The sequence below is a fragment of the Echinops telfairi genome, unplaced genomic scaffold (assembly GCF_000313985.2).
Source record: "Echinops telfairi isolate 266 unplaced genomic scaffold, ASM31398v2 ScPeMD7_9;HRSCAF=40, whole genome shotgun sequence".
In the NCBI taxonomy this organism is placed as follows: Eukaryota; Metazoa; Chordata; class Mammalia; order Afrosoricida; family Tenrecidae; genus Echinops; species Echinops telfairi.
In genome coordinates this window covers 15,231,728-15,244,769 of record NW_022103906.1, presented here as the reverse complement: position 1 = coordinate 15,244,769, position 13,042 = coordinate 15,231,728, and the positions used below count along the sequence as shown (strand labels likewise).

The window sequence follows — 13,042 nt, the reverse complement described above, 5'->3', positions numbered from 1 at the left end:
CGTCCCCCAGGGAGGAGGTCACATATAGTCCCTTGTAATCGGTTCCCTCCTTCCTACCCACTCTCCCTCCACCCTCCCTGTTTCGCCACTAACACCACTGGTCCTGTAGGGCTCATCTGCCCTGGATTCCCTGTATTTTCAGTTCTTATCTATACCAGTGTACCTCCTTTTAACCTACCTGCAACCAAAATTTAAGTTTCAAGTTTAAATATAAAATTACATTTTTATTTTTAATCATTTTATTGGGGGCTCATACAACTCTTATCACGATCCATACATACATCAATTGTATTAAGTACATTTGTATACTTGCCACATTAAATTAAATTTTGATTGCAGATGGCAGTACATTTTCATTGAAAACCCAAAAGACTACACTATGTTTAAGGAGAAGTTAAAAATTACAGCATCTGATTTAAGCGTTTGTATTACCCCACATTTTTAAAGGATAGAAAAAGTGCTATTTGGAGTGACTGGCAAGAGATAGTTTCCTGGGATGGATGGTTTAGAAACTATCTCTTACCATAAAAAAAGTGAAATTTTCTTTTTGGATATGTAATATCCTAATGTGGTACAAAATACAAAATATTTAAACTAGTAAACTGAAAAGTCACAGCCATTTGGAAGCAACAAATGATGCCAGTTTCTGAAGCTAACTTATACATACACAGAGCTAGAGCTTATTATGACAACAGAATGGAACTAGATAGTGTTTATTGTGCAATATGGGGAGTGTAACTGTTCACTTTATTGCTCCCCTAGAGAGATGTATCTTTCATTTCTCTACTCAATTTAGATTTACTGTCCAATTTATCTACTGTTCAGATATGTCTATGTAGAATTTTGGAGAAGTGGTGTGAAATGCATGATTCTTTCATTAAGAACTTCCTTGTAATCACTCCCCCCAAATAGAATTTCATAATTAAACAAAGATTTGAAAAATTATTCTGGTCAAAAATTACAATTCTTTCATATTTTAAATGCCCCTCTATCATGCATTCAGTCGGCTAGGGAATAAGCATGAGCATTCCATTACTAATGTGAGTAGCGCTTTTCTCAGGCAGGATGCTAGGACTGGAACCAAAGGACAATACGGTTTGGCAATCATGAATTGAGCATCTGCAATTAGCAACAACAGTGAATGAAAAACAGAAAATAATAAAGGTTTACCCCTTGCCAAAAATATGCCTAGGAAGAGGTGACTACCAAGGACAGAGAAGCAGAATAAAAGGCTGTGCTCAAAGAGGTATCAGATGTTAAATGAAATAAGAATTTCCAAACACCAAGAAAAAGGTTTTCATTGGATTGAAAATGAACTCTTTAAGAAATAACTTCCTTATTCAGCTCCTCACTCTGGTTGAAATTTGAGGACACTTACCTACAAGGGTCAGTCAAAAAGTATTATTATAAAGTTATAGAAACCTTTATTGAATGCAGTGTTTCCATCTTGCTAACCCTTTCCCAAAGAATTCTGTATCCTTTTATCCACACATCAAAACAGCAGTTTTGGCATCCTTGAAGGGCACAAATTGTTTTCCCTTACAATGTTGTTTCCATTTGGAAAGCAAAAAAGAAGTATGAAGGGGTAAGATCAGTGCTGTAGGATGGATGGGGTAAGGTTTGCCAATGAAATTCTCAATGGCCAACACTTGCTACCTTCCAAAAATGAGCAGGTGCACTGTTGTGATGGGGGAAAAAAATACTTGACATAACTTTCCTGGCCTTTTAGCCACCAATGCAGTTTTCAGTGTTCTGAGAACTTCATAATTAGCTCTGCCCTTCAAAAAAAGCTATCAAGATTACGCCTTTGAAATAAAAAAGTCATAACCTTTTGAATTTTGAATTTAAATGGCCTAGCAAATCCCCTCTGAAGCCACTGTTTTGGCTGGGCTTCTTTTGAAGGCACACTAGCCACACTAAGACAATGTTATTACTGAGAGAACTCAGCTGCATCCCTCACTGAGGTTTAACACAGAGAGATGTTTAAACACAGTGTGTTCACAGTACACATAAGACTTGGCAGTACCAGGTGAACAGAAATGGCTGTGTCATGTGCCATTATTTGCTATACCTTAGGATACACCTCTGGCTCTATACCTACTACCCATAATTAAATGTATTCCATTATTTGTGTCTATGAATCCTGTCTAGAATTTTCACTATGTATAACAAGAAGCAAATGAATAAACTTCTAAGTGGATAAGATCATCCACATTATATAATATATATCAAAAGATTATATATCAAAAGACAACATATATCAAAAGGATCTATCAATAGATATCATAAAGTAATAATATCATATCCACAAATACTTATGCTGGGAAAAACCTTGATCTAGATGCTGTGCTGTCATTAAAAAAAAAAAGATGTGATTCTTGCTCTCAAATTAGAATAAAACATCCAAGAAGAACTGATGAAAGTTTGGCCTTGTCCAATTATCGGGAGAAATAAAATACAAGGCCCCTCAAAAATTTTGTCATCTGAATGTAAAATTCTTCCTAATGTACTGGGAAATGATATGTGAACATGAGCAAGAGCTAGAAAACAATCTCTCCCCAAAATTAAAACAATTAAATGGTACACATAGAGCTTTCCTTCTACATTTATAATGCTTATCGCTTTATACAAAAAGAGAAATTTGTGATCTTGAAGATACATATGAAGTGATAAACGGCTTTACAGAGTACTTCACTATCAAGTAGAAAGAACAATGATATAGGTAAAATGAATACCCAACTTTGTTGGTGGTGGGGGGAGATGTTGTAGGGTGATTACAGACTAAAGGGAAAAATTTTTTAAAACGGGGGTGGGGTGGGGGGGGTGAGGGGGTGATTAATGATCGAAGAATTCTCAAACATAATTTCAGCACATTTGAAGACAAAGAGTTGAGACTAAACTGGAAGGGTGGGAGATGATAAGAATGATTAAGAGTACATTCCTAGTGAATAAAGAAAACATGCACAAAAAGAGAATTAAAAATTACTGAATAACTTGAGAAAGGAGTGAGTGGGAGCGAGAGAGGCAGTGGAGGAGGGAAGGAGGGAGGGTGAGAGACAGACAGACAGAAAGTGAGACTACATTAAGGAAGACATGGATAGGGATATTATGGCATACCCACTGGTATTAACATTGATAGCAGTGCTACTTAATAAAATAAAGCAAATTTATTCATTAATATGCATTCCCCTTTCCCTCAATTAAGGGCAACCTCACCTTCCTGTTGGCATCAAGGCTAGAGGCTGGAATCTGTAGGGTAACTTTATATTCTGTTCTTTTATCCAGTTCTTCTGCAATATAACTAGCTTCTCTCACCAAGAGATTGGCTTTAACAATTTGCTCCCTCAACTTCATCAGGCTATTGCTCAGTGTTGCTTCTCTATTTTAAAAAAGAGGTGACAAGGGGTAAGGAGAAGAAAACATGCAAAGCAGCACATTATGATAATGACAACATACAAACCCCACCTTAAAATTACATTTTGTACAGGGACTATATTACTGACACCAACCCATGCACATACTTGTATCTGGGCTACCTGATAAGTACTAGCATATACACTGCAATAAACCAATCTTCTATTGGAGCAGCAGTGCTTTTTGGACTTGACTGTGAGTACAAATTGCCTGAAGAGTCTGACTTAGTAGGTCTCAGGGGGCAGGTAAAGGGGATGAGTATCAGAGATTCTGCTTTTCTCTATGTCTACAGGTCATTGAATGCCACCTGCCTGCAGACCAAACTCTAAAGCTGCAGGCCTGCAATAAAACATTTCAATGCCGTGCAAATTAGCTTTTGTACAGATCAAATTTGCCATCCAAACCTCATCCAATCCAAACCTCATCACATTTTGCCTACACAAGCTAACCTATCCAGATAAGCAACATTCTTCCCTACCCCCATGTCCTCTTTTTTTAAGGCATCTAACCAGGCTTCATAACCTAAAGGATAATACAGACAGTCCCCAGGTTACTAACATCTAATTTTCACACGAATAGATATGAAATCAACTCCCCTAAAATCTATTATATGAAAATTTTTATGTACATTCAGTAATTTGTAATAATGAACAATGCTACTGTGGGCACCAACATATTATTATTATGTTATATTAAATGCTTAAGTGTTATCTGATGTGTTTAATACTTTTTATTGCATAAAAAGAAGCACTGCATACGCTCTACTAGGAAAAACATTGCCTGATATTAGACAAATTTATTTATTCAACTTAAGTATAAATTCAGCTTAAAAAGAGAACATGTTTGTAATCTAGGGGATTGCTTGATATAAAGTATAAATTGAATGATATAAAGTATAAATTGAAGTATAAATAGTTATTTAAACTCAAAAGCCATACAAACTGAAAATGGGCTGGCTCTGAGCAGTTTTAAATAAACCAGTAAGTTGGAAGGGAAAAAAAAATGCCAAGTGATTCTTGATTAAAACACTCCCTTTTATAAGGCGTTCTCAAAGTCATGTTTCAATCTTTCCATTCAAATCTTGTCAAGATGGGTCAAGGTAATGAGGACGTAAATGTAATGTACATAACATTCCTCCATACACTACCTACCTTTCCTCAGCCCACTGTCTTAAGCGTTGTTGAGCATTGGGTGAGTGGAAAGAGAACCTGTCCATGCTACTTCGATAGTTTTGCTTCTCAGGAGATAGTCTTCTTCGTAACTGCTCCAGTTCATGTTCATACATGATCCTCTGGCGTTCTAAAGCTGATCGTTTTTCTTCTTCGTGCTGTTGTTCCAAGCTATTCAACAGTGACTGCATTGGATCTAAAAGAGTTTTATTTCTTAAGGTAAACAATATATACACATATGTATATTTTCCCCAATGGTGCCCTATATTACTATGTTGGTTAAAAACATGAAATAATATCTGGATTCTAAAATTTTTATATTACATTGTAGGAATTATAATATGGGTTAAACAATGAAAATATTAGGGAATTATAATTAACTAATTAGATATGAAGATGCTTAAATAAAAGACAATCCTTATCCAAAGCTTATGTAGATGAATGTGCTTATTCTTATAAGATATATGTTGAAGTGTTAAGAGATGACATATATGAGCGGGTATCCCCAAAAAATGGAATTATTTTTTTCAAAGCTACTGTATATACTCAAGTATAAGTCTACCTGAATTCAGTCGAGGCACCTAATTTTACCACAAAAACTGCATCAAAAATGTGCTTGAAAAAAATGTGCTGAAAAAATTCAGCTTATATATGAATATATATGGTATGTATTTAAATTTTTTTTACAAAATAACCTTATCACCTTCAAAGTCCTCTCCATTACACTTAATATATTTGCTAAATCTACAATTCCATTCTTGGAAACATTTTTCAAACTCCTCTGTTTGGATGGCTGCCAGCACCGCTCCCATTTTTTCGTCACCTCTTCTAAGTCATCAAATAGCTGTCCTTTCATGTCCCTCTTCATTCGCTGAGACAAAAAGAAGTCTCACGGAGCAAGGTCAGGTGAGTATGGTGCATGGGGCAAGAGAGGCATGCAGTTTTTTCCAAAAACTGGTGCACTGAGATGGCTGCATGAGCAGGTGTATTGTCATGGTGGCAAAACCAGTCCCCGTCTGCTACAAATCAAGCCTGGTTGTCACACACTGTTACACAATTTTTTCAGAAACTCTAAATAGAAAGCTTTATTAACAGTCTGACTTGATGGAATGAACTACAAATGCACCAGAAGTCCACATTTTTGTCCCTTTGGGAAGTTGGCATACATCCAGAACAAGGTTTGTTATCAGCCGACATTTCACCTTTTTTTGAAATGAGAAAAACCACTCATACACTTGAGTTTTTCCCATAGTGCTGTCCTTGTAAACTGTGATCAATATCACAGCAGTTTCTGCGGCATTTTTCCCAAGCAGGAAACAAAATTTCACAGCCACATGCTGTTCTCTTAAATTTGCCCACAAAAAAAACAAAGTTGCAGTGAAACTGCTTTTACAAAAAAATTCACTATGACCAGAGAGAACCTTCTGCACTAACTCAGAGATAGTTGTTCCATGCTCACCTAGCAGGAAAAATGCGTACTATGAAAGCTCCACTCTCCCAGCACAATTCCAGTTTTTTGGGTACCCCCTCACATGATACCTGCAACCTATTTTGAAATCTTTTTCCAAAAATAAGTACAAAGATAAGAATAGAAATATGTTAACAATTATTGAATCTAACTGGTAATCATACAAGTATTAACAATTTTATATGTTTGAGAATTTTCAGAATAACATAGCAATATAAAAACTCCACATTACATTAAAGGAGTTTATTTTCAAAATAAAATAGCAATATAAAAACTCCATACTACATTAAAGGAGCTTAACATAATAAAAACATTAAGCCACTTTATCTTTTTCACAACAAAGGTTTACAATGTGTAACAAAATTTGAAGTCATACTCCTTGGAGAAAATAAGGAAGTAATAAAATGGGTAATAGCAGCATAAACAATATAAAAATGTAGCAAATGGAAAGGAAAATTGAATTAGCTTATGCTAGGGTCACATACACTTGCTTGTTTCATTAACTCCACAAACATTTACTAAGGACTTAATATGTTCCAGGCATCATTCTAGATGTTAAATAAACAATACAGAATAAGATACATTCTCAGTCCTTAAAAACTTAGAACTTCCCATTTTAAGGGAATTATTTGACTAGCTCAAAATTACATAAACATGAAATATTCATAAAATCAGCGTGAAAGCTTTTAGTTCTTCATATCTTATTTCAAGATATTTTATATAAGTAGAACGTAAGCTGCAAGCTACCAAAAGTTTAATCATGCTATGCAATGCCCAATTTAAAAAAAATTTAAGAATTAAAAAGCAGACCATATGGGTAATTTCCTTTGAAATCTAGAAATTAGCCAAATGGTTTTAACCCTTGTTTTCTGTTTTAAAGTACCAACCTAATTAATATGACATGATTCAACTTAGAATAAGCTACGTTTTCCATACTCTCAAGTTTTTATAAGTTCGTTATATGCCAAGCTATTTTCTTTTTTTTTGCCAAGCTAATTTCTATATTAAAAAGTTGGTCTATACTATGTTCTACATATAACCTGAGAGATGGCAAATAATCCAGAAATATAATAATAATAAAACAGTACCAGTCGAGGGTCACGATTGGAAAATTTTATCACTAAGAACAAGGATTGCAGTTATACATGAAAAGAAATACTCTATAAAATATAATAAATTATTAAAGCCAATGGAGTCTAAAGAACAGAAATATACTTCCTTTCTTAATAACATTTATAAGGGTTATTTCTTAAGTATTTTAACACTTTACCAATTTTAAGGGATTCTAAAGGATACAACAGATTCGCTCACCATTATTCCCAAGAGCCTTCATGGTGACTTCCATCTGTGCATATTCATAATTGAAGTTAATTTCACTGGACACTTCACTGGAGGAATCTCCATCTACATCTAGCTGCTCAGAACTGCTATCATTCTTCATAGAGTTGTCATGATCATCATCCTCTTTTTCTATTTTCTTTTTTTTTTTAGGTAAATTAAGTCTTGGGGAGGTAAGTGGAGAGAGAAAGAATATTCTCCTGTAAACAGAGATGCTTCCTCCATTGCATTCATTAACTACTGGTATTTGCTAAGGTGCCAGGTTGGATACCATGTAAGTACAAGGCAATTACTGAAGTCAGGAAGACTATATTCCAGGAGCAGAAACAGAATACATATAGTCTAATACACGAGGTCACACACACTACTGTTACAGGGTACGTGGTAAAGAAAAGCTGAGGACCAGACCACACTTACTGGTCTGATAGGAATTGTTAAAACCCCCAACGATAGGACTCCTAGTCATCCTTCAAATCTGGACCTGAATTCACTCCTTCCCTTTTTCCTTCCCCACTCCCCCTTTTAGCCTGCCCCCCACCCCATATCACTTCTTGCATTCAGAGCTATTTCACTAGGTAAATGCTGTCCTTTTGATCTCATTTGACTAATTGAAGTAAAGAGTGCTATCTCCCTGTTATTACTGTTCACCTTAAAGGCTTGTTTGGTCCAAAGTAGAAGGTAAGATACTTCCTTTCTCAACCAAGAGGAAAATTCTGGTAAATAATACATAAGTGGAAGTCTGTTGGAGACTCTGGGAAGACTTCTGCTTTTTAATTAAGTGTACAGTCAAGGCTAGTACTGCTACTCCCTCTTTTTCTTACCATTTCCTTGAGTGAGGTTTTGGTGGCTGACATGAAGTAGTCATAAAGAAAATCACAAAAGTTCAGCAAGGGCATTTTTGAGTTCAGCAAGGGAGATTAGCCATTGCCAACAACCCTTCAGATTTCCTGGTATATAAGCTATTACAATCAAGTTTGCCATTACTTGCAGCTGAAAGCATTCCCAAGTGAAAGATCAACCTTATTTTATTGCTAAGGAAACTAAAGGCATGACTTCTTTTTAAAAGAAATAAAAATTAGCATGTCAGAAAAGAATTAATGGAAAAAGATTAATTAAAGTTAATGTAAGATTGTTGTACCATGTAGCATACCAATCTTCTTCCATATGGAAACAAAGAAAAAATATCCAAGAAATTCATTATTCATCCTGAGTATACCATTCTTTATGTTCCTAGAGTTAAAATCATTTATATGTGTTAAGGGTGTGTGTGCATGTGTGTGTGTACACATACATATACTTTTATTTAAAAGAATGTACTGTCATCAACTTAATGCTGACTCATAGCAACCCCTGTGGGTTTCCAAGACTGTAACTGTTTATGATAGTAGAAAGCTCAGTCTTTCTCTTGTGGGGCTGCTGGTGGTTTTGAACTGCCAGTCCAACTCACAACCTCTACACTACCAGGGCTCCTCTACTTAAATAAATAGTGAGTTTAAACCATTCATGTATAAAGTGTGTGTGTGTGCTTGTATACTTATATATATATAAAGTTATATATATGTAAAGTTTCATTACCCATATCTATTTAACAGTGGTAGGTACTATTTTACATAGGGTCATTAGAACCAACTTGACACCACCTAATGTTGACAATAGACACACATACACAGACACATATGCAATAAATAAATATAGATAGAATAATACTATTGTCATGCAGTTGTTTCATTTGTATACATATTTTATTCCAGTATTGAATATAATTTTCAATATTTTCTCTCTTACAGGGCCATGAACAATGTCATACCTGAAGAAGTGGTTGTTTCCCCATAATATCCTGTCCCCATGATGTAGTTGTATAGGACTGGAGACACAAGAGCCATTTACAAATGTTCTGTGGGGAGAAGAGGTCAATGATTATGTAAATTATGATTATCTTGTAAATAATGATTATCAATGATTATGTAAAAAATGATCAATTTCCCAAAACAAAACCAGGTTTGGGTGAATTTTTTTGGTATATATTTTCTTCTTTGCTGACTTACCTAAAATGCTTCTAGTAATAAGTATAAAAATTATTATCCTCTATCTTTTCAAAATCCTAAATCTATTACACAGCTAGTACCTGACTTACACCAGGGTTCTGACAGAGTTGAATACCTTTTTTTTCTTTCAGTTTTATTACTGCCTTTTCATTATCAAGATTTTTTAATCTGATCTTTATTTGTCTCTGGTGATTGGAAACACAACATATAAACTTATAGAGATATTTTAACATTGTATGTAGTACATATTACTAACAATACAGTAAAAGAGACAGTTCATTTTCTTCCTCTAGTTAACTTTCAACTCCTGAAGAAAGGGAACAGGTTTAAAAAAAAAAGTTTATTTTCTGAATACAAAACAAGCGTGACTCTATCCAAATTCAAACTACTCGGCTCTACAATAAGTCCTCTCATTCATCCCCACCACCTTCTACTCTCACCCCCTGTAACCTTACTCATTTTTAAATGACAGTTCTGCTTCTCTTTCCGCTTTAAAGCCGGATGGTCAACCAGTCTATTTTCTTTCTTTTTTTCTTTTTAAATCATTTTATTAGGGGCTCCTACAACTCTTATTACAATCCATACATACATCAATTGTGTCAAGCACATTTGTACATATGTTGCCATCACTATTCTCAAAACATTTGCTTTCTACTTGAGCCCCTGGTATCAGCTCCTCATTTTTTCCACTATCTCTCTGTCCCCCCTCCCCCATGAACCATTGATAATTTATAAATTATTTTTTTTAATCATTTTATTAGGGGCTCATACAACTCTTATCACAATCCATACATACATCAATTGTGTAAAGCGCATTTGTACATTCATTGCCCTCCTCATTCTCAAAACATTTCCTCTCCACTTAAGCCCCCGGCATTAGGTCCTCATTTTTCCCCTCTCTCCCTGCTCCCCACTCCCTCATGAGCCCTTGATAATTTATAAATTATTATTTTGTCATATCTTGCCCTGTCCGACGTCTCCCTTTACCCACTTTTCTGTTGTCTGGCCCCCAGGGAGGAGGTCACATATAGTTCCTTGTAATCAGTTCTCTCTTTCCAACCCATTCTCCCTCTACCCTCCCTGTTTCGCCACTCACACCACTGGTCCTGTAGGGATCATCCGCCCTGGATTCCCTGTATTTCCAGTTCCTATCTGTACCAGTGTATATCCTCTGGTCTAGCCAGACTTGCAAGGTCGAATTCGAGTCATGGTAGTAGGAGCGGGGAGGAAACATTTAGGAACTAGAGGAAAGTTGTATTTTTCATCGTTGCTACATCGCACCCTGACTGGCTCATCTCCTCCCCGAAACCCCTCTGGCAAGGGGATCTCCAGTGGCCTACTAATGGGCTTTGGATCTCCACTCCCCACTGCCCCCATCATTCACAATGGTAAGATTATTTGTTCTGATGATGCCTTATACCTGATCCCTTCGACACCTCATGGTTGCATAGGCTGGGGTGCTTCTTCCATGTGGGCTTTGTTGCTTCTGAGCTAGATGGCCACTTGTTTACCTTCAAGCTTTTAAGACCCCAAACGCTATATCTTTTGATAGCCAGGCACCATCAGCTTTCTTCACCACATTTGCTTATTCACCCGTTGTCTTCAGTGGTTGTGTCGGGAAGGTGAGCATCATAGAATGCCAATTTAATAGAAGAAAGTATTCTTGCTTTGAGGGAGTACTTGAGTGGAGGCCCAATGTCCTTCTGCTACCTTAATACTAAACCTATAAATATAGGCACATAGATCTATTTTCCCATCAGTCTAATTTTTAAAACTTTTTAAGTACTTACCTGGCTTTATAGTGCTCATTATTTTTCATTTATTTACACATCACGAAATTGTTAACTTTCACTCACCATTTAGAATTTTAAACACTAAAACTAACTGATCTTTAGACTCCTATAGTTTGATGAGTCAAAGCACAGATGCAAAAAACCCCACAGTTGTGATTAATTGACTAAATAGGGTACATAACTAAAATTAACATAATTTAGCCTTTATGGCCACTAATTCCTTAAACATATGTGAGGAGATTAATAAAGGCAAAAATCTATATATATTTACTTTTTAAATCCACAGCAGTTAGACTCTAGTAAGTAAAAGCATGACTATCATAGTAAGATGTGGTCTATGAGGGGTCTTCCAAGATCAAAACTATTTTTATACTAACCCTAACAGGTTAGTGGTTGAGCACTGGGCTGCTGGAATAGACATTACTTAGAATGCTTTATGTGATAAAGTAAAAAGTAAATAAAAGTACACCAATTGTAAAGGATATGTACAAACTGGGTTTTCAGACTTATATTTTCTTGAAAGTGAACAAAGTGAGCATGCTACTTGAAGTAAAACAGCTGACAGCTTATCAATGTTGCCAATGATAAAATTCACGCTTTTCAGTGAAAATTAAAATGTGGGTAAGCCTATGTCAGTGTCCTCTGCCCAGAATCTACCAGGAACATACTTACATTTGAATATGCTGTATTTATTACCCGTTGGCTAGAGAGAAAAGACTCACTGTGGGAAAGCAGCAAGTGTCTCAGTAAGGGAGTAAAAGAACACACTATAGGATTTGGGCTTTGGTTGGGCAATTTGAGAGAAGTCTAAGGAAGAGGTGGTTTAGTTTGCTACAGAATGGATGCTGCCAGAAATCAGGGATAATTATAAGACTGGGTTCTAGGTAAATCTTACTTATAGAGGGGAGAAACAAGAACAAGCACAAAGTTGTAATTGATGGATAAATAGTAGCTGCTAAAATGAGACATGTTTGTTACTTTTAAAGTAGTTAAGTGGCTTTGTTTTGGTTTTGCCTGTACTTAAAATTACTAAGCAGCCTTTGTCACATTTTTTATTAGTTTTATTGGCATATAATCCACATGTCATACAACCCAACAGCTCAGTCATATTAAAAAGAGTTGCACAATCATCACCTCTGAGCAGGCTGGTACAAAGCTGACATTCTGTGAGACACTTTATAACTAATAGGAGAATAACACGACCTAGCTCTAGTGCCAGGCCAGTTTCTTGATAATAGGGGCAGCTCTTGATTGTCTTTTGTCCTTCATCAAACTGTGATAGCTTCAGGAATGCTTAGAGAAACTGTTGTCCTTCTGTGCTAGTGATCAAACTGAATTCTGGAGGCAGAGAAAACATGACGATTCCCCAATGAGCTTCCAATTGGGTCTGAAGAGACCAAAGTCATGCCCAGGATGATACAGCCCCATGGGGGACCCACACTGGAGACCACAGCACACCGCCCAACCGGACTTCCATCTTGTCAAAACCAGATCATGGAGTCAAGTGAAGTGGACTTTGGCAGGCACAAGGATCAGTGTTGTTCCCTGTTATTTTTTGACCTTTCATTTTACCTTTTGTTGTTTGCTTCTGAGAGATCAAATCTTAAGAATATACACACACCTCTGTTCACTGCAGCAATACTCACAATATCAAAAAGGTGAAAACAACCTAAATGTCCATCCATGAATGAATGGATAAGCAAATTGTGATACATGAATACAATGAAACATTACAGCCATAAATAATGCTGAGCTGTGTGATTGAGTTAGTTAAAGTATATTATGCCAACCTGGTCGATAAACACATGTGGGGTT

At 36.1% G+C, this 13,042-nt stretch overlaps 1 protein-coding gene across 1 annotated transcript in view; it reads right to left on the bottom strand.

Moving 5' to 3' along the window:
• Positions 1–13,042, bottom strand: part of KIF13B (kinesin family member 13B) — a 268,551-nt gene that overhangs the window by 113,602 nt on the left and 141,907 nt on the right. The window contains exons 15-18 of the mRNA XM_045286833.1: positions 9,197–9,283; positions 7,363–7,553; positions 4,566–4,779; positions 3,217–3,379 (exon numbers count right to left, since the gene is read on the bottom strand). Coding sequence (XP_045142768.1) covers positions 3,217–3,379; positions 4,566–4,779; positions 7,363–7,553; positions 9,197–9,283 — 655 coding nt within the window. The remainder of the gene's footprint in view (positions 1–3,216; positions 3,380–4,565; positions 4,780–7,362; positions 7,554–9,196; positions 9,284–13,042) is intronic.